Genomic DNA, 22214 nt, shown 5'->3' with positions numbered 1-22214 from the left:
TGGGCTAGTTACAGGTTTGGCTGATAGCTTGATTCAGAATGGGATTGCAATTCTCCAGTATGCTGATGATACCATCCTTTTGATTCAAGATGCTCCTCAACAAGCTGTTAATCTGAAACTTCTGCTGTACATTTTTGAATCCATGTCTGTTCTGAAGATTAACTTTGAGAAAAGTGAAGTAATGATGATTCTGGATGATGACATTAAACAAAGCTTTTATGCTGATTTGTTACCCTGTCAAAAAGGCAACTGGCCCATCAAATACCTGGGCACTCCTGTTTCTGCCAGAAGAGCTTCTGTTAATGATATGAATTTCTTGGGAGAAAAAAACTAAGAAGAAAATGAGTGGATGGATTGGTAACTCCATGTCCATTGGGGGGAGGGTGGTCAAGATAGATGCTTGCCTTGCTAGTACTGCAGTGTATCAGATGTCTCTGAGACTCTTGCACAAAACAAATATTGATCAAATTGATAAACCTATCAGGTCTTTCTTTTGGGCTGGTAGTGCAGATAAAAGAAAATACCATTTTGTTAGATGGAAATGGATTTGTAAACCAAAACAAAAAGGTGGCCTGGGTGTTAAAGACTTGTCCAAGTTCAACATTAGTCTGATGTGCAAATGGTGGTGGAAATTGGAGTATGATTCTGGCCCTTGGCAGGATTTTATGAGATTAAAATACCTGAGAGGCAAAGGCATTTTTTATGCAAAACATAGACCTGGAGACTCTCCACTTTGGTCTGACATGCTGAAAGTCAGAGATATTTATCTTTGTGGCAGAAGAATGAAAGTTGGGAATGGGATTCTGACTAGCTTCTGGGGAGATTCCTGGTGTAGCAGCAGTCCTCTCAAAGATATGTTTCCTGTTCTTTTTGATATCTGTAATGAGCAGAGTGTTACTGTTGCTGAAGCAGCTACCATGGGGTGGAGATTCACCTACCGAAGGTGGTTGACCCCTGATCTTATCATACAAGAGGCTGGTTTGCTTCAGCTGATGGCTCAGACACAGTTATCACAAGATAATGATTTGCCCAGGTGGAAATGGTCAAAAAATGGCAAATTCACTGTGAAATCTGTGTACAAAAAAATTTGTGGTGGAGGGAGAGACAGATCATTCAGACATTTATGGAAAAGAAGAATTCCCCTTAAGATCAAGATTTGGCTCTGGTTGATCTGGCATAATGCCATTGCCACTAAAGATAATTTGCTCAAACGCAATTGGTCTGGGGATTCTATTTGCCAATTCTGTGAAGAGCAAGAAACTATTAATCATCTCTTCTTTGGTTGCTCTGCAGCCAAATTTGTTTGGAGTGCAGTTGCTACTGCTATCAAAGCACCTACCCGCCCTGGGAGCTTTTCCCAATTTTTTTGGTGGTTCCCACAGTTTGTCCCTGCAAGCCGTAACACTCAGATAGCTGGTTTGGCAGCTATATGTTGGGCCATTTGGAAACTTAGGAATAGAGCTTGTTTTGAAAAAAAACTAATAAGCTCTCCCTTCGAATTAATCAGTTATGCTGCTGTTTTTATGAAATACTGGACAGGCTCACATGGTGATCAAGATGCTTCTGATCTTCGTGCTGGTGCTGATGGACTCCTGCGCCTGGCCGGGGCGGCTGAAACTGGAAACTCTTCCTCTAGAAGTGCTGGACGCGTTGGACAACTTCGCCTGGAAGATACAAAGTTGGATGGCTCAAGCGATGACAAGAATATTTGATGACCTGCTGAAGGAAAAAAGATGTCTGAGTGCTTTTGTGTTGGTTTTATCCCGTTCGGTTAGCCTAGATCCCTTTGCTGTTGTCAAGGGTTCGTTTGTTTGCTCACAAAACTTTGTAGCCTGGCTCTGTAATATGCTCTCAGAACGTTAGCATTAGACGGCGATCTCCCCCTCTGCTTTTTTGCTTTTTCTTTGGTGTCAAGACTATGCTGTATTTTCGTTATCTCTTGGTAATGAAAATTCGATCCCCTGGTGGATCGTTTGAAAAAAAAACATTTTATACTTCTGTCGTTCCATATTTCTTGTCGTGACAAAAATTATAGAAATACGGAGAGAGTACAAAACATTGGCCTATGACGTGGCCGCATCGGAGCAGAGGCAATTCACAGATTCAGGTGGCCCTAGGTTCGTTCTAGAACTGTCCCAGGGACCAATATGACTTCAAGTTTACTGCTCCCGTCCCGTGTGCCTGCTGATCTGTTGCTGCAATTTCCTTTCCCTTTCGCTTCCCCGCTCCTTCCACAGCTACTACCAGCAAGGCAGCAGCAAGCGTCAGACTCGAGCTCCACCGCCAACTCAACTCCCAGATCTCCCATCCCCACCCACCGCCGATGAGCTCACCCGCCGCCGCATCCACATAGCCGGACCGCACCACCCACCCTAATGTCGTCCTCCGCGAGCGACGCCGACGCCGATCCCCTCGCCGGCGCCTCCCCGGCCGCGCGCGTGCTCGGCCGCGCCCTCGACAAGGTCATCAAGCACTCCTCCTGGCGCAAGCACTCCGCGCTCGTCTCCGCCGCCAAGTCCGCCATCGACCTCCTCTCCTCCGCCCCCACCTCCACCCCCACCCCCTCACCCCCCTCCCCCATCCCCACCCTCCCGGCCCCGGTCGCCTCGGCGGCGCTCCAGGCGCTGCTCCTCGCGCTCGATCCCGGCTCCCCAAAGGTGGCCTCCCCCGCGCTCGACTGCGTCGCCACCCTCCTCTCCCTCCGCCTCCTCCACGGCGACGTCACCCCCGCCTCCCCCGCCCCGCTCTCCGCCCTCTTCGCCGCGTCCCTCTCCTGCGCGGGCCTCGGCGACGAGGCCCTCGAGCTCGCCGCGCTGCGCGCGCTCCTCGCCTTCGCGCGCTGCCCCGCGGCCCCCGTCCGCGGGGACTGCCTCGGCCAGCTCCTCCGGGCCTGCTACAACCTCTACCTCGGCAGCGCCAGCGGCGGCAACCAGCTCTGCGCCAAGCTCGCGCTCGCGCAGGTGCTGCTGCTCGCCTTCGCGCGCGTCGAGGCGGATGCCATGGACGTGCGCGTGCGCACCGTGGCAGCCGCCGACATGATGGACCTCTCCGACCGCAGCCTCAACGACTCCAGCGTCGTGCAGGCCGCGCAGGCGTTTATTAACGAGGCCATGGAGGGCAGCGACGAGCCCGAGGAGGCGACCTCCGCGGCGGCGGCTGGGCCGGACGAGGGGGAGGACGAGGGGATGAGCAGGATCAGGGAGGATGGGCTCGCCTTGTTCAAAAACCTCTGCAAACTCTCCATGAAGTTTGCCACGCCCGATAACCCGGACGAGCCCCTACTTCTCCGGGGGAAGGTGCTGTCACTCGAGCTGCTCCGGATGGTCATTGACAACGCAGGGCCCTTCTGGAAGACCAGCGAGAAGTATGTCCGCATACCCATATATGCTTCACATGAATTCAGTGCATTCCCTATTTCCTTCAATCTTATTATTATTCCAGTGAGTCTTGATGTGCCAAAAATGGTAGGGGAGGGATGTTAACATGGAAAATGTGGACAACTACACTTGCCAACAGCGAGAGTGTTTGTATTTTTTTCCGGAAAATAGTGTGTTACATTTTCGGACATAGATTACATCTGCTCATGTTGGTTATGCGTAGTCTGCTTGATTGATTGCCCTTAGCCCTTAGGGTGTTGAAAGAAGGTTCTAATCGAACCAGGGGAAATAGTTATTCATTTTACACTAACTCTGCCACCCTGGTCGAGGTTAACGAAAGAAAATGAACTGCTTCACTGGTCGGCGGTTTCCACGGTTTGTGTTCAACCTGTGGTTGGACACCCCCTAACTGCCATACAAGTTGGTCGCATGAGGATTTGTCTGACAAAGGAGTTTTTGCTTCTGGATTTGGCTGTGTTAGGGACTTAGGGTCATATATTTGTAGCTATATGTCATGGAGGAATTTGTGATCATATTAAATGTTAGAACTACTGATACTAGATTTATTTTCTTTTGTAACTAGAATGTCTATTCATGATAGTACCAAAAGGCAGTGCTTGATTACTTGAAAAAAGAAAAGATACTATTGATGGATAATGAATCAGTTTATCCAGCTAGAATTTCCAAATGATGTACTACTAGTTACTTATCACTTCATTAACTGATGCCTGCCTGTATCGGAGTTATATTTAATTCAATTCGCTGTGGTTCTTCCAGCAAATAATGCATGAACAAAGAACATCATTAAGGGCACCAAGCAGGTTGGTGAGAACTGAGAAGTGAATATAATAGCTACATAGCCTATGCGTGTAACAGTCGATGTAGAGACAGTGCTTAAGTTTGGCGATGCCACTTTGGCAGTGGGCACTAACAATAATAATCTAAGTTAGTCTTTATTCATACGGAAATATTTCATCTAATCATTCTAAAAGAAGTCCACACTTGAAGCTGGTTAACTAATCTGATCATTTCATATAGGAACGTTAATTGAGTATGTAGTTCAACAGATAAGAACATCCCACTAATATCATATTTTTTTGCTCTGCTGGTGCAGGTATGTTGAAGCAATTAAGCAGTACCTTTGTCTATCCTTATTGAAGAACAGTGCCATGTCAGCTATGAGCGTTTACCAGCTTTTGTGCTCCATTTTTATGGGTCTTTTGTTAAGGTTTAGATCTGCTTTGAAAGAGGAAATTGGAATATTTTTTCCTATGCTTGTTCTGAGAGTTCTTGAAAATGTCCTTCAGCCTAGTTTCTTGCAAAAAATGACAGTTCTGAACTTTCTGGAGAAGATCTGTAAAGAACCTCAGGTTACTATCGATATCTTTGTGAACTATGATTGTGATGTTGATGCACCAAACATTTTTGAAAGGTATGCTAGTTTTATTCTTCACGGACTGTTATTAAGATTCATTGGTATTCTGTATCAAATATACCAAAATAGTCTGTACAAAGGGCACAGTTCTACATGTGCAACATCTACTGACAAAAATATGGCATTCTTTCTAATTTTAAAATCGTTCTTCACAGGATTGTCAACGGACTTCTAAAAACAGCTTTGGGTGTCCCTGATGGATCAACAACGACACTGACTGTGGCACAAGACCAAACTTTTCGGATTGAATCTGTGAAGTGCCTTGCCACTGTTATTAAGTCAATGGGTTCATGGATGGACCAGCAACTGAGAATTGGTGAAAGTTCTGAAGTACTAAGTTCAGTGGACAATCATAACAGTCAAAATGGAGAAGAAGGGACAGGAATGGATCATGACATGCAATCTGAGTCTAGTAGCTCTGATGTGTCTGATTCTTCCACACTCGAGCAACGGCGTGCTTATAAAATAGAACTTCAGGTGTAGATGATTGCCTACTTTAAATCATTTATGTTCTAGGTAGACATTGTTTCTATTAAAGAAATACTGATAGGTCTATCCATTGTTTCACAGAAAGGAATTGCCTTGTTTAACAGAAAACCATCTAAAGGTATTGACTTTCTCATTCGAAGCAAGAAGATAGGCCAGTTGCCGGAAGATGTGGCTTCTTTTTTGATAAGCACTGCTGGCCTAAATGCAACAATGGTTGGAGACTATTTGGGTGAAAGAGACGAGTTTCCCCTCAAAGTCATGCATGCTTATGTGGATGCACTAAACTTTGATGGGATGGATTTTGGTGAGGCAATTAGATTCTTCTTGCAAGGTTTCAGGTTACCAGGGGAAGCACAGAAAATTGACAGAATTATGGAAAAATTTGCTGAACGCTACTGCAAATGCAACCCAAATGTTTTTACCAGTGCAGATACCGCTTATATTCTTGCTTATTCCGTGATCTTGCTAAACACTGATGCTCACAGTGTCATGGTGAAGGATAAGGTAAGTCAATTAAGATCTGCCAGTGTTATCATCTGGGAGTGGCCTCACTTAATTATGGAGACTTTGTTGTGCAGATGTCTAAGGCTGATTTTATGCGCAATAATCGGGGAATTGATGATGGGAAGGATTTGCCTGAAGCTTACTTAAGTACATTGTACGACCAAATTGTCAGCAATGAGATCAAAATGACTGCTGATTCTTTGGCCGCACAATCCAAGCAAACCAACAGCATGAGTAAGCTTCTAGGCTTAGATAACATCATCAACTTTGTCAACTGGGGACAGACAGAAGACAAGGCGCACGGGGCAAATGACTTGCTCATTAAGCACATACAGGACAAATTTAAAGCAAAACACGGGAAATCAGAGTAAGATCAGCATCTTTTCTCTTTGTTACGATACTTATATATTGAATGAGACTTTATGAACTTAAGCGGCTTGTGCATGATGCAGGTCCGTGTTTTATGTTGTTGCTGATGCAACAATTTTAAGGTTCATGATGGAGGCCTGTTGGGCTCCTTTGATGGCTGCATTCACAGTGACTCTAGACCAAAGTAATGATAAGGCTGCTACATCTCAGTGTTTAAATGGATTGAGATCTGCGGTGCATGTCACCTCTGTCATGTGCCTGCAGACACAAAGAGATGCTTTTTTGACATCCATAGCCAAATTCACATCCCTCCATTCTGCTGCAGACATGAAACAGAAAAATGTTGATGCTGTTAAGGTAGGAGGCACTGAAACTGTATTTCTTTCGTGGAATTTATTAAATGTTTTTCTATATCAGTTTTACGAAACTGTGCATATTAGATTCCTGGATCTTTGGAACTTATATTTTAGTTTATTACCAGCAAAGGCCTACTTTCGCCACGTCTCCTGCAAAATGGTTGCATCGGGTTGTGCAAATTCAGAAATTCCATATCTTATGACAACACTGATGAAAACATCTGGTGTTTTTACCCTTTTGGTGTTTCAGTGCTCTCCTTGAAAAAACGAAACATACAAACTTTAGACACGTTGTACAAGGGTCATAATTGCAGCCATCCACTGATCAAGTACAAATAGTGCTGCTGCAGGTCTTGTGCAATTGAAACTTCTAGGGAATATGGTAGAACTGCTGACTTGAGCCGATTGGAATTTAAACCATCCAAAAAATTATTTTGCAGATTATTTATGATGCTATTTTTCGAAAAAACAATCCCCATTAACTATGCCAACCTGTACCTACTTGTGTTGAATAATCCTTTTTGTGAGGGTATATTCAATATTGGAGATACAAACCAGTCTTGTTCGTTAATGATGTACTTTACCAGTAAGCAGCTAGGCATATTCAGACTGTTTCAAAGTTCCTCAGTGATATATTTACTTTTTTTTTCTTCTTCTAAACAGGCTATAATTTCCATCGCAATCGAAGATGGAAATTATTTGCAGGAAGCTTGGGAGCACGTATTAACATGTTTATCACGGTTTGAACATTTACATTTGCTTGGAGAAGGGGTGCCTACTGATGCTTCATTTCTTACAGTACCTATCGTTGAGTCAGAAGGAAAAAAACAGATATCTGCTTCTGTTGTACCTCCAAAGAGAGCCAATGCTCTTCAGAATCCTGCCATGATGGCTGCTGTTAGAGGGGGTTCTTATGACAGCACTGTGGCAAAAACCAGTGCCTCAGATATGGTTTCTCCTGAACAGATCAATAATTTCATATCAAACATACATTTGTTGGATCAGATAGGCATTGTTGAGTTAAATCACATATTTGCCCACAGTCAGAGGTTAAACAGTGATGCCATTGTTGCTTTTGTGAAAGCTCTTTGCAAGGTCTCAATGACTGAGTTGCAGTCTCCGTCAGATCCTCGTATCTTCTGCCTTACAAAAATAGTAGAGATTGCGTAAGAAAATCTTAAGACCCACTCACAAAACTAACCATTTTAAGTACCATGCAGCAGCCATGACTCAGTACTTATACTCTAATTCTCGATTTTGTTTGTGCAGGCATTACAATATCAACCGCATACGCTTGGTGTGGTCTCGAATTTGGAAAGTTCTGTCAGAATTTTTCGTTTCTGTCGGATTACTAGAAAATCTTTCTGTTGCAATATTTGTAATGGACTCTCTGAGGCAGCTGTCAATGAAGTTTTTGGAAAGAGAAGAACTGGCAAATTACAACTTTCAAAATGAGTTCCTTAAACCCTTTGTGGTTGTTATGGAGAAGAGTGATGTTCCAGAAGTACGAGAGCTGATTGTTCGGTGTGTCTCACAGATGGTTCTAAGTCGGGTTAACAACATAAAATCTGGCTGGAAGGGTGTTTTTACGGTATGTATTGCTTTGGATAAGTTCTCATCTTGAGGTACCGTGGCTTGTCCAGGAAAGGTATGAAGTTAACCTGACAATCTTATGTCATTCATTGTTTCTTTGTCAATGTACAGGTTTTTACTGCTGCTGCAGCTGATGGTACGAAAAGTACTGTCCTAGTGGCATTTGGGACTATGGAAAGAATTGTCCGTGATTACTTTCGATACATAACTGAGACAGATGCCACAACATTTACTGATTGTGTCCACTGTCTTATTGCATTTACAAGTAGCCAGTTCAATAGCGAGGCCAGTCTCAATGCTATTGCATTTCTCCGATTCTGTGCTGTTAAACTTGCCGAAGAAGGGTTTGTTTGTCAGGATAGGCTTAGTACCGACATGTTGGATGGAAATGCCACTCTGAACAAGAATGATTCTGTTTCCTTCTGGGTTCCTCTCCTTGCAGGTACAGCATTAGTTTCTTATTTGCAAAAGGCTAGTTACTTTTATCCCGCAGTGTGAACCTTGTTAGATGAAAATATGAAGGCACATACGGTTTTTTTAGATCGATCAATAGTCATATTAATGTTTTTTTCCTTTGGGTTTCCCTTGCCTTTTCAGGTTTAGCCAGATTGACAACTGATCCGAGGCTTACTATTGGGAAAAGTGCTGTAGGCGTGCTTTTTGACATTTTGAAGGATCATGGACACCTCTTCTCGCAGTCCTTTTGGACTAATATATTTGAATCTGTCATTTATCCTCTATTTAGCAGTCAAATGTCTAGGGTCAGTGATCGGACCTTAACATCAAATGGTACCGAGGATGAGTTTTCAACACTTGAAACACAAACATTGGCGGTGAAATCTTTGGTGGTTGTATTTGTCAATTTCTTTGATGTGACGCGGCCAGAACTTGCTAGAATTGCATCTGTTGTCACGTATTTTATCAGAAGTCCATATAAACATTCTGCTACCATTGGTGTATCTGCTTGGATGCGTTTAGCAGAGGGAGTTGGTAGTAAACTGTCAAAGGAGGAATGGAAAGATATTCTTCTATGCTTCAAAGAATCGTCGTCACATACCTTTGTTGTATTCTCTAAAATTGTAAGGATGATGCAAGACATTGACATTCCAGATAAAACAGAATCTTATTCAGAAACCGATCAGTATTCAGATCATGAAAATTATAGTAATGATGAAGAGGAAGCTAATATGGAGACAACTTCTTACGCTATTGTCAAACTGAAGAATCATATGGCCCTACAACTCTTAGTTGTTCAGGTACTTATTTTTTGTTAATTACATCATGCACATTATCTTGCCTAGGACTACAAGGACTAGCAACTTATTTGTTGTTAATTTCATCATGTTCAGTCACGCATCGAATCAAGTGGCGAGACTCGGTTCTCATGTACATAATCTTGCTAAGACACTCATACTTGTACGTGCTTTAAGTTTAGCTCAGAGATCTTACGTGAATGGTAAAAGTGCAAAAATATGTAGAACTATGAGCATCTTTTACACAGCTTGAATGATCCTGGCCCACTTCCTACACGTGTGCCTTGGAATCTGATACGGAGTAGTGTTTTGTGGCTAGGCCTAGTGGGTTTGTCCACAATTAAGGCACCAACTTTTGAAAGAGCAGAGGGGGTGAGTTGTTAGGACAAGAGAGGAAATTGATAGAGATATTTAAAGGGCAGTTTTCTTCTACATAGAGGTATCTATGCCAGTTTTCTTGTCAAAGTAAGCTCTAAAGGCTTATTAAACATCTTCCTTTGCTGGATATAATAGCTAAAATCTCGTGCCAAAGTGATCTAGACAAGACAGTCTTCTCATCCAGTCTTCCCACATCATACTCAGTTTTTTTCCTTTTACACAGGGCATTATTAAATTGTATGAGGAGCAGGGAAAATATCTTCATGCGGAGCACATTAGCATTCTTTTGGAGATGATATCAGCGATTGCAACACATGCAAGTGAAGTGAGCTCCGATTCCTTATTACAGATGAAATTCCATAAGGCATGTTCCCTTTTGGAGGCATCTGAGCCAGCAGTTGTCCATTTTGAGAATGAGACATACCAGAGCTACCTCAAGCTTCTCCAATCTCTGCTCCATGGGTATCCATTCTTATCGGAAGACATGAAGATAGAGTCAAGAATACTTGATGCTTGTGAGCAAATACTGCGGACATATCTAAAGTGTGCAGGGCATGGGCAATCTGATGAAGCTTCTGACAGTGATCCAGCTTTGCATCGCGTAGTGCCACTGGGCCCTGCCAAGAAAGAGGAACTGGCTGCTAGGACTCCTTTGGTTCTTCAAGTGATGCAGTTACTGTCTAACCTAGAGAAGAAATCGTTTAGGAGAGTACTGCCCCGCTTTTTCCCTGTGTTGGTTGATCTGATTCGCTGTGAGCATAGCTCTGGAGATGTTCAACACGCGCTGTACACAATCTTCAGATCATCAATAGGTCCCATGATACAAGTATAATTGCACACTCCCATTCAGCAAGGTGTACAATTGTTTGACTCCATTTTGACGACTAGTCCAATAACCTACAGTGGACCATACATACATTTGGGTATCCTGGTTGAGGCCTTTCCTTCAGGATCCTAGAGTTCAAGGTGAAAATTCTCACTAGTTCCGACCAACTTCCGTGATGTGGTATACATATGTTATTCAGCTGAGAACTAATCATTGTATGTCTTAACTTATTGCAGTGCCATATTACCTGTCCAGATATCCGGCAGAAAGAAAAGTATCCTTTTTGCCTACATTCACTTCAAACAATGAGTTGCATCGGCTGGATATGACTTGGCACTTTTGTGAGCGTGGTATGTGCTGAGGTAATTAATTCATGTCCTTGTGATGCGGAAGGATTTTGTGCTCCCATTCCATCAATAGCATTTCCCTTAAACTTAGGGCAAACTGTACATAGTAATGTTGTCCCAAGGCATTGGCTGTGCTACTAGAGAAATCCATTTGAAGCTACGATTGTTTTGTAATATCCTATTTCCCCCACACAATACGATTTTATCAATGGTAGGTTGTGTTTGTAATTCTTTTTTGTCCATATATAAATGGATGACAATAGTACAGGAAATAGTTGTTGCTTGGTCGTGTAAATGGATGGAAATACTAGCTGTTGTTTAGGCAGATGAGCTATGACGACCTTTGATTTTTTTTTTTTGACATGACCTTGGATAAATTCTTAAGAACATGCACGCCGGTTAAATTCACAGCCTAAATAATGCCCAGCTGTCTGATGTGAAGGTTGTCAAAGTACGACCAATCTTTGGATTTGAATCATTGCTGAACCGTTCTATCTTGAAATCACAGCTTACCATGCAACAATATCTCTTGAATCCTCCATGAAACGATGCTATCAACATGTAGACGATCACCATTCATCCATGTGTTGCAACTTGCAACAAATCATATTATTTTACAGGGTAGAATTGGCCTTATTTACTTACACGCTGCATGCAACTGATATACAGTTGAGTTTAGAAATAATAATTTACACAGCAAACCGAAGACACTATGACTATGACACCGAAAGACCTGTACAACACATGCAGATATGCTACGAAGAAGACTGAGAATGGGTATACACAGCATGAACCAGATGCAACACTTAGAAAAAATTGAGCTGTTCTACGACTTAAACCCTACATGAGCTACTACTACTATACACAGGTTGGACGTGCGGACTCCTTTTCCGACGTCCAGTTTGGTCCATGCACAGACCACCAGCTATCAGAATTCCTGGCAGGGGATGGAGAATGTACAAGACAGAAGACACTGACAGAAGCAGAGCAAGAGTGGCTTCAGCCTCCAGCTCTCACTTGCTTCCCGCCCCATCCAATGGAGCGGTTTAACATTCACATTATAAGCATTGCGGGTAACCATGGATCAAGGATAACCTGAAATAAGAGTTAAGAAACAATATAATTCAGCCCACGCAGCCCTTACGATAAAAGGATTGGCACATTAAGATCAATGGCGTGACCAACCTTTAAAAATGCAAAAGAAGACAGTTTGCAAGAAAAGAAGCATGCCGCCCAATTAGCAGTACTGCTGCTCTTAGTCCTGCTGCAGAGTAGAGATGATACCCTGCAACATGGAAAGCTATATTTTAAGTCTGACAACCAACCAGGGACTGTAGTTTTGACAAGGTAAACACACCTCAAATTTGTCACGGGTTTTTTTGTCATCCCGACATTTGCTCGGAGATGTTGTTTGGCGGGAACTGTGGTGCACGAGCGGGGAGCAAGACCTGTTGCTGAGGACGTGGAGCTCCTGTTTCCACACAAAGAGGCACACATTAAAACTTCGACGAATACAACATGGTTGGGTTGTGCAAGACATAGTAGGTTTAATTCACCCATCACCAATGGATTTCTTGCCTGGAGGATATTGCTGTTGAACTGTTGATGCGCGCACATTTGCAGCATTCTGATTAGATAGTGGAAGAAGGTGACCTGGTACATAGCCAGGTGAATAAGAATGATCACTTGGCACAGGTTGGCCGAACTGCCCATATGGGTAAGCTGCTGGGCCTACAGTTCTGGGACCACCATATACTGGGACATACTGTTGTCCAACATATGGACCATAGGCATTCTACAAAACTAAAAATATAATAAATTAGCGAAAGCAAAAAGTAAAAAAAATATAAAATTGTGGACGAGTTCTCAACCTGTGGGTACAAGTATTCTGGTCCATACGTTGATGGCCTGCAATGACAAAAACAATGTATCATTACTTGCAGCAGCCAGGCTGTTCACTTGGAAATAAGAAGATATTCTAGCACCACAACATTATATACACTACAATCATGTAAAGTATAAATTCCAGACTAGCTACAGCTTTAATCAGTGTGCCAGACAACCTAACAGATCACAGCATTAGCTGTGCATGATTTTGCCAACAATGCATCGAATGAACTTGTTAACCTACCCATAAGGAGGATACACAAGAGCCTGTGAGTAGTTGTAGGGGGGTTGCTGATATGTTGGGCTTGGTACATACATGCTCCCTGGAACCGCTGCACCTCCGTTGTATGGCATGACAGGCCTTACAGGTGCTATTGCCACATTAAAAAGAAGGAAAATTATCAAAAATTATGAATATACACAAGGCACACGCATAAACCAGTAAGCACTTTGTAACAATATGGTTTTACTAGAGTCCTGCCTGCCAAATGACGAACATAGAAGAAACCGATTAAAACTTAATTGGCGGATACATTTTGGGGTTGTCCATTGACCACGGAGCTACATCTTAATATATAAAGCGGCCCATTATATTGCATTTGTCCTAGTCTGCATATTTGATTTTTTCTTGAGAGAACTAATACTGATTCAGCGTGACCATTATTTTTCAAGCTAATTTTAAATATCTTTGAAAACTTATTGCCAACTACACATGTTGTTCTCTCCTATTTAAAGAGTGACAGCCCAGGAATGAAGTCTTAATTGGCACATACATTTTGGAAGTGTCCATTCACCACGGAGCTTACATCTCAACATAGAATTCAGCATTCTATTGGATGTGTCCTAGTCTGCCAATTTGATTTTTCTGTGAAGTAATAATGATTCAGCACAACCATTATTTTTCAAGCTAATTTTGAATATCTTTGAAAACTTATTGGTAACTACAAATGTTATGCTCTCCTATTGTAAGAGGGACAGCGCCTGAATGAATAATAAATATCTTGTGCATTCCATAAGAAAAGATGTTTACATTTGGACACATTATTTGTCTTTGTGACCATTGACATCTTTCATCGGGCTACAAACTATGCAAAAGATGTCCGACTTGTAGATGAACAGTTTCTTATCCAAAAACCAACATGATTGTCCCATGCGTTCTACTACCCACCAGCTCATGAGTAGTCCACTATCTGTTACCTAATCGTCCTTTCATTCGAGTCATGCACTAACTCTACCACTCATCCAATCCCCCACAAATACGACTGACATATGACTAGTAGCTCTCAAGCTACTTTCTTTTGTCCATTTTTTAGAACCAACTTCTTTTCATAGCTGATCCCATAATTCTTTTAGCAGTTTAGCCTTCTGGCGTTGAAGAATTGGGCGAGAAACTACACAATGATAGGTTATGACAACTCTGAATTGATAGAAAATGATAGGTTATGACAACTCTGATACACTGGCAATAGACATTGATTTTAAAATTAAACCCAATGGGAAAAATGTTAAGCCGCGAGAAAGAACTCTACATACATTTGACAGTTCACAAAGCTGTCATTAGGACGATAGAAAACCAGGTCAGAGACTTACAGAAAGGCACAGCTGGGCCAGGTCGCCCCAGGATGGCAAGATTACAGTTGGCACGCCGCCCGTCGATTACTGGATAGGGATCCATGCAGGCCATCCTGGCCGAATCCGGGTCCCGGAAGGTCACCTGCACACGCATCCACACAGAATTAAGACACATTCACATCGTGAAATAACAGAACACTTTCCCCTTGATTCCCTCCCCCAAAACCAAATTGCTAGCGCACTCCCTTCAAATAGTTCCGCAATTCATGAGGAAATACCTAAATTTTACTCCAATTTGGAGGCATAAAAATTTCCCAAGCAGCCAAAATATGTTTTTAACAAGGATCACCTCAGGACTCGTGAGAAGCAAATTTGGGAATGAATCCCCGTGCTAAAGTCGCACTATTTCCCCTGCTTCTATCCAGAGCAATCAGTTCCCCAAATTTTCTGGACTGCTGCAGAACCCCCAAATTTAGACTTTCCTCACCACCGTATGAAGTCAAGCAACTCCCAATTGAACCCCAAACCCCTGATCCGCGACAAATACTTCAAATCACAAACTCTAGCTTGACCCTCCCCGTGATCCCTAGCTCTCCCAAACCCGACAAACACAAGAAGCAGAGAGGGAGAGAAGCGTGCTCACGAATCCGTAGCCCTTGGACCTCCCGGTGGCGCGGTCGGTGATGACGACGGCCTCGAGGATGTCCCCGTAGACCTCGAAGTGCGCGCGCAGGCCCTCGCTGCGGGTCTCCCAGGCGAGCCCGCCCACGAAGACCTTGGTGTAGGTGGTGTCCCCGTAGGGCCCGCTGAGGTAGTGCAGCGCCGGCGTCCCGCCCCCGCCGCCCCCGCCTCCGCCCCCCATCACCGCCGGCGACCGCTGCGGCGTCATCATCCCACGCGCATGCGCTCGCGAGCGAACCCTAACCCTAGGTCGCTTGCTGGGTGGCCGCGCGCGCGAGCTAGCTGACTAACTGACAGCCCAAACACAGCGCGAGGCGTGTCGCGTTGGGATTAAGGCAGTGGCTAGCTGCTAGCAGCCGGTATTATAGCGGCGCGCCCGGTGCTAATCGGAGAAGCGGTTAGTTAATCTGGCGGGAGAGGGGAGGGGAAGGGGGAGATGGAAGTTGGTGCGAAGGGAGAAGGATCACGCGCGGAGCGGAAGAGGACAAGGTGGCCAACTGGGGGGTGGTTTGGGCTTTTTGTGGATGGGACGGGACGCTTGCTGGGGGAAAATGGCTGGCATCCCCGGTGAACTGATGCTATTGCTCCCGCGAAAACTCGGCATCTTCTAAGCTGCGGGGCCCCCCTATGCAGGTCTCCAAATCTGGTTTGGGGCTGAGACCACCAAGGCTTCTACTCGTGCCCTAGAACAAAATGGCCAGCCCTAGCCATTAGAGCATCTCCACTCACGAGTTTCCCGAACTGAGCGTCGGATTTATCGTTTGAAAGACGCCGTACCTTGGTGCTGTTTTTGGGGCGCGTCCCAATGGATGTTTCCCCCAAAAAAATTAGGATTTTATTCAAACATCAAATAAATTAGACGTTTAACAAACAATAAATAGAAGTTGGGCGTCTCCTCTGAGCTTTCATAGATACTCAACGAGATTATATTGCAGCTAAACGTGAACATTAATGTCACGGATTTCCGCGTGGCGGGAAAATCAGCAAACTCTGTAGGCACCTAGTGATCAGCCTCTGCAAGACATCTCTAACACTCGTAGGGACCAACATGCCTAGCTCGAGTCTCGCGGTCATTCTCGATGATCATATTGTGCATGGTCACACAAGCTTGCATCACCTCCCACAGTTGATCGTGAGACCAGGATAGAAACAATAGCAAATTGAGCTTCAAGCAAACCAAATGCTCACTCGACATCCATCCGACAGCTCTCCTAGCGCTCAACAAAGTGACAATTCTTTTAACCTGTTGGCGCGTGGATGTTTGATTGTTGACGTCAGAAACCCCCTGGCGGGCAGAGACGGGCAACACGGTAGAGCCGGGAACAACTAGGGCTGCGGCTGGCCCCAGTCCCTCAGAGCGACGGCCCGCAAAGCCTCCTGGTCGCACGTCCGATGTTTATCACAAGGGCGTGCCACCCGACCTATACCCGGTCGGGAAGGTGTGGATGATGCCTCGCTTAGTTTCTCGCATGGCATACACGTAAACATTAAATACGAGCCTCGATCGGCTCTCGGGTTATCCCGTGAATCGGCTCAAAGAGCCGATCCACCCATGATCCGGACGAGGTGTCCGAATATATGGTGGTCCCGCTTGATCAAGAAATAGCTAATGAGATCTACGACGATTTAGGGTTTTCACCGCATAATCGTATCATCCTACTCCGAGGTTGGGCCTCGCGGCCACGCACGGTGATCGTAAGCCGATCCTAAACAAGGCCTAAAAACCAACACGAGGTTGATCCCCGGAACATCCCGTTTAGGGCCAACGAACGACACCCTACGTGCCGCTGGATCCTCCCCTTTGTAAGGCCTAACTATTGCGGATATTAAACTAATCCTTGTAGAACAAGGAGCAATCGTAACGGATCAGATCTACTAAATAATGATCAAGCGGGTGTCGCCCTACACCTAAGATAGGTGTAAGGGCGGCTAGATATGCAAGGGTTGCACTACGACAGACATATGATACGAAGAACAATGCTAACCCTAACATATCTAAGATAACTACGTTGCTCGCCATCAAAAGGCTTCAGATGCAGCAACGCATGAACAACGTAGGCAGGCTTAGTGCTGCCTAGATCGCAAGATGCGATCTAGGCAGCATGGTGCTTACCGGTAGAAACCCTCGAGACGAAGGAGTTGGCGATGCGCCGAGATTTGTTTGTGGTTGAACGTTGGTTGTTGTTTATTCCATAAACCCTAGATACATATTTATAGTCCGAGCGGACTTTCTAATGTGGGCGTGCACCAAACCGTGCACGAGTAAGATTCTAACTTCTAAACTAAGATGCGATCTAATATGTTACGTATACACGGGCAATTAAGCCCAACTTGGTATAAAAGGCCGATTCACGTATTTCTTCCATGTATATATCTTCAAGTCCATCTTGATCGCGGCCCACCTCTAACTCGGTCAAATTCTGGTGATAACACATGCCCCCCTGGTTTTGGAAATGACATTTCCAAAATCATTATGCTCTTCTTTCGTCGGGTCACGTCGTGGCGGAGCGGAATCGCCGCTGGAATCCTCATCATGATGCCTTGCCCCTTCCACTTCTCCACGTGGCCGCAAAACTCTCCCGTTGGGCAACATCTCCTCGGAAACTGCTCGTGGCATTGAATCTCTCTCATATCCCCTTTATTTAACCGTTCTAAACAGCTTGCGTCTCCTTCGTCCTCCTCGCATTAGCACCAAAAACCCTCTATGCCGCCATGTCTTCTTCCTCCTCCTCCGAGTTTTCCTACGGGTCCGACTCCTCCCGCGAGACGCCGCCGGAAATTCGTGCCCCGGAAGACTGGGACGAGGAGAGCCATGCCTCCTCCATTTGGTCTGAGGACGACAAGTCCTTGACCGGCGGGGATGAAGATCTTCGGTTCCTCGCCGACGGGAAGCCGGAGTCAAAAACGAGGACGACCGAGTTCTCCCGGGACGGCTGCCCCACCTCTCGAAGAAGAGGGAGAAGAAGACGACGACGACGACGACTCCCTCGAGGGCTACCCGCCGGCGAAACGCCTCCGCATGTGGTGGGACGACGACGAGCAGCGACGACGAAGACGGGGATGAAGCCCCCGTGGAGGGCTACGGGAGTAGCGACGAGGAGCCCATCGGCAGCGGTCCGAGTGAGAGTTCCGAGGATGACGAGGGCAGTGATGGCCCGTAGATTAGGATCTAATAGTATAGGCCTAGCAGTAGTAGATTGGTCAATAGACCCTTCTTTTGTTCTTCCTTCCTTGAGCAATCGGCTCCCCATTGTAAGAAATCCCAATGAAGAATTCCCTTAACTTGATTTCGCCGATTTCTTTCATACTGATCCCGTCGATCGCCAATTAGCCAATGCTTAATGAGTCGATGACAATGCATCGGTCCCTCATGATCCATCTTTCACCTCTTCGACTGATGAATCGAAGCCCTGGTGGACAATGAGGCAGACCACACCTTCCACAGAGTCCTAAAACAGCTGCTGAAACAACTCGCTGTTGAAACCGAGACCCGTGTAGTACAGATATCCTCTGCTCTGTTTCCTTGCAGCAACCAGATAGCCCAGAACCAATTCTCCATCGGTGATGATGGATCTCTCTTTTGCAAGAACCCATCGCCTTTGAGAGTAATCGCGTTGCCTTGCCAGCCGATGACTCTTCAATCGGCTTCTAAAAATAGCGTATCCACGAGGCCATCTGCCCCCCGAGCCTCAGCCGGGGTGGAAACAGTGAGGAGGAACCGTAACTCAAGAAAGCGGTGCCCGGGCTCAACAACGTCCGAGAGCGCTATCGTGCGGGGCCAACCGGTTGATCACCTTTTTTCCGTCGTCGGGCGATACGATCGATCCAGACAGGTCGGTAATCCGGTGTTGAGCGGGTATCTCCAACGGAGCCCCGGGTTTGTCGCTGAATCGACTGGCATGCTAAAAAATGATAATTTTGCAATATCAGTACCATTCTTCAGACAAGTTGTGGCGCAGAGCCAGCCGATTCCAACAGAATCGGCTTCCTGTAGCAGAGGATCCTTCGGGGCAAGCTGCCCCCCGAGCCTCAGTCGGGGCGAGAATAGCAGTGAGCCGACCACGTCGGTCATCCTCGGTTTCCAACTCGTAATGCAGCATCAGCCGATTCTTGGCAGGCTGAAGCAACTTCTGGCGAGGATGCCCTTGCATTTCTGACGCCCTCCAAACTCTGGACGTAACCCCCCGGAAGTGATAGTTACCAAGTCACCACCTCTGTTAGGTTCATCCCTACCCTGACTTGCACGTGCTGATCTTGAAGACTTGCCAATGGGAATTAGGGGTCCTCTGAAGAGAAGATCCACTTCTGCTCCATTGATCATTAAGTCGATGCCTGCACATCGGCTGTGCTTAAATTTTTTGAATTTTCGGCCGATTTATGTATCGGCCCCCATGCTCCAATACCCATCATCAAAGGATGAGACGCTTCCATCGCATAACATCGTGTTTTATCCACACAGGTGCCCCCGAGCCGATTCTCGTCAAGAGAATTGATGGTATCGGCTCCGTTGGATAACATGTTGAACCCGAGCGGAATGGATGGTGAGGATAATTTTGGCCGATTGCTGGAATCGGCCTCCCGTTGCTTGCTCGGTGAAGGTTTTGTGATGTCCCTTCATAAATTTTTTGGGGCCGATCACAAGGATCAGCCTCGCCACGTTTGTTTATCGACGTTTGCTTTGTTACACGGTCGAGGCTCGTGGATAAAACCAGCCTAACCCCGTTCTTTGTCACGTCGATGCGCTCGCGATCGTCCGGATTGATGCACGAGAGTGGCTCTTGGCCCGATGTCTCCCAAATGTCCATGCCGGCCGTTGAAACCTCGACCGAATCATCCGCATGGACGACTTCTACTTCATCTCCATCCCACTGTATCGGGCATTGGTGCATCGTGGATGGAATGCAACAGCTTGGCGTGGATCCAATCTCTCCCTAGTAGGACGAGCGTAGGTACTCTTCTGTGCCGACGATAAAGAACGTCGTAGGGACAGTTTTTCTTCCTACGGTCGGATCCACATTCGAGAACACCTTGTGCGTCGGATGCTTGGCCGTTGAAATCACTCGGTGTCACATTGGTCTTGATCAAATCCGAGCTCGAGCGTCCCAACCAGACGTAGCATGGAGTATGGCATAATGTTGACAGCCGCTCCGGTGTCCACCAACATCTTGTTGACGAGGCTGCCCATTGATGTAGCCTCGCAAGTACAGGGCCTTCGGATGCACGTAACTTCTTTCTTTTGGCTTCTCAAAGATGACCGGCCGTGGGCCGCGATCTAATTGTGCCACGGGTGCTTCATATAATCTTGGAGCGCTAAACTCCGTTGGAAGAATGAAGACCATGTTTGTGCCGGCCGATGTATCATCATCGGCTTTCCTCTCGCCTGAGGCGCCACTCTTTTCTTTGTGGCCGACCTTCTTCGTCCGGGGTTTGCTGAATTTTGGTGGCCAAATCAGGCCGTGCCTTCCTCGGCGTGTGCGGTACAATCTTTCGGCTTCTTCCAACCCACGAAGACGCTGAACCCTTCGCTTCGGGAACGGCTGAGCCCCTCGAGGGCACCACCCGGGCCGATGATATTTGTCTTCTTCATCATCGTCCTCTAGTTCCTCGAGATCTTCCACCCGAGCGGACTCGGCATGCTTGTTCCGAGGCGGGAGAGGCCCTAGACGCTTGAACACGGACACGTTAGCGGCATCCTTCTTCCTTTGTTTGCATTACAGGCGCGTTCTCGATTGTTGGCAATCGGCTCATTCCCGAGTCCCAAGCAATGTTTGAAGAACGGACGAGTCCAGTGCCTATCCATGTAATCCCGCCTCCCGACCTTCCTTCGGCGCGACGATTGTACCCGTCGTTGCTTCTATCATGTTGACGGTACCTCCCGACCTCTGCATCGGACCGACAATTCCTCTCATCGTTTACGTCGTAGCGCCGACGTCGGTCGTACTTGCTTGCTCATATTTGTTGAGGAGATGCTCGGAGAGTGGATGTTGATACCGCACGCTTCTCACTTCCTCCTCCGTCGGTACCGTCCGTCATCATCTTGGGGCCGGTCGCGTGGATCGGCTTCCTCTTTATCCTTGCCACGGGAGTGGCTGCTTCTGCTTCATCTTTGCCATGGCGGCTTGCAAGCCCTGCCATGTTGACACCAAAGGAGAACTTTGGCTGGCCTATGGAGTGGCTGAGATCCACCATGTTGACGCCAGGCAACGGACGTGAGTCTCTACCGAGCTTGATATCGTGCGGCTGGGTCTTCTCAGAGGAGCCAATGAGTTTGGCTTCGAGGGTTGCCTTGATCTCGTCATGTTTCCTTTTGAGCTCCTCGGGTAGATCCTCGTACTTCAGCGACCTGGTGCGTTCTTCGACGGGGCGGACAGGTCCACTCCATCGAGTGCGCCTTCGGTGTGAAACCCTTCCACCGACGCCATGGGAGCGGGTTCGGTGGAAAGAGCCGATGAGTTCGGCTTCGAGGACCGCCTTGATTTCGTCATGCTTCTTCTTGAGCTCATCGGGCGGATCCTCGTACTTGACCGGAGTGCCTTCCGCCATCTCGGATGCGGACGGCGACGTGGTGGATGTCGAAGGTTGTCCCACCGGCGTGCGCGAATGTGTTGACGTCGGAAACCCCCCGGCGGGCGGAGACGGGCAACACGGTAGAGCCGGGAACAACTAGGGCTGCGGCCGGCCCCGGTCCCTCGGAGCGACGGCCCGCAAAGCCTCCCTGGTCGCACGTCCGATGTTTATCACAAGGGCGTGCCACCGACCTATACCCGGTCGGGAAGGTGTGGATGATGCCTCGCTTAGTTTCCTGCATGGCATACACGTAAACATTAAATACGAGCCTCGATCGGCTCTCAGGTTATCCTGTGAATCGGCTCAAAGAGCCGATCCACCCATGATCCGGACGAGGTGTCCGAATATATGGTGGTCCTGCTTGATCAAGAAATAGCTAATGAGATCTACGACGATTTAGGGTTTTCACCGCATAATCGGATCATCCTACTCCAGGTTGGGCCTCGCGGCCACGCACGGTGATCGTAAGCCGATCCTAAACAAGGCCTAAAACCCAACACGAGGTTGATCCCCGGAACATCTTGTTTAGGGCCAACGAACGACACCCTACGTGCCGCTGGATCCTCCCCCCCTTTGTAAG

At 46.5% G+C, this 22214-nt stretch overlaps 2 protein-coding genes across 2 annotated transcripts; one reads left to right on the top strand and one right to left on the bottom strand.

Annotated features, from left to right (window-relative positions):
* Positions 1-2375: 2375 nt before the first annotated feature.
* On the top strand, positions 2376-11258 carry LOC124659759 (brefeldin A-inhibited guanine nucleotide-exchange protein 1-like). Its single transcript, XM_047197580.1, has 12 exons — positions 2376-3364; positions 4492-4809; positions 4968-5289; positions 5383-5805; positions 5880-6172; positions 6258-6531; positions 7194-7696; positions 7800-8121; positions 8235-8565; positions 8721-9379; positions 9978-10720; positions 10817-11258. The coding sequence occupies exons 1-11, from the start codon at positions 2376-2378 to the stop codon at positions 10584-10586; spliced, it is 5043 nt and encodes a 1680-aa protein (XP_047053536.1). The 3' UTR covers positions 10587-10720; positions 10817-11258.
* Positions 11259-11506: 248 nt separating this feature from the next.
* LOC124695432 (RNA-binding protein 38-like) lies at positions 11507-15293 on the bottom strand. The gene is made up of 8 exons (XM_047228288.1): positions 15030-15293; positions 14405-14528; positions 13059-13185; positions 12799-12835; positions 12506-12722; positions 12285-12398; positions 12113-12212; positions 11507-12022 (listed from the first exon to the last, which is right to left on the bottom strand). Exons 1-6 carry the CDS (start codon positions 15276-15278, stop codon positions 12310-12312), a joined length of 843 nt encoding a protein of 280 aa, XP_047084244.1. The 5' UTR covers positions 15279-15293; the 3' UTR covers positions 11507-12022; positions 12113-12212; positions 12285-12309.
* Positions 15294-22214: the final 6921 nt, after the last annotated feature.

This window comes from Lolium rigidum, chromosome 1 (assembly GCF_022539505.1).
Source record: "Lolium rigidum isolate FL_2022 chromosome 1, APGP_CSIRO_Lrig_0.1, whole genome shotgun sequence".
In the NCBI taxonomy this organism is placed as follows: domain Eukaryota; kingdom Viridiplantae; phylum Streptophyta; class Magnoliopsida; order Poales; family Poaceae; genus Lolium; species Lolium rigidum.
Note: the sequence above shows the minus strand (reverse complement) of the source record. Positions and strands in the feature narration are given on the sequence as shown.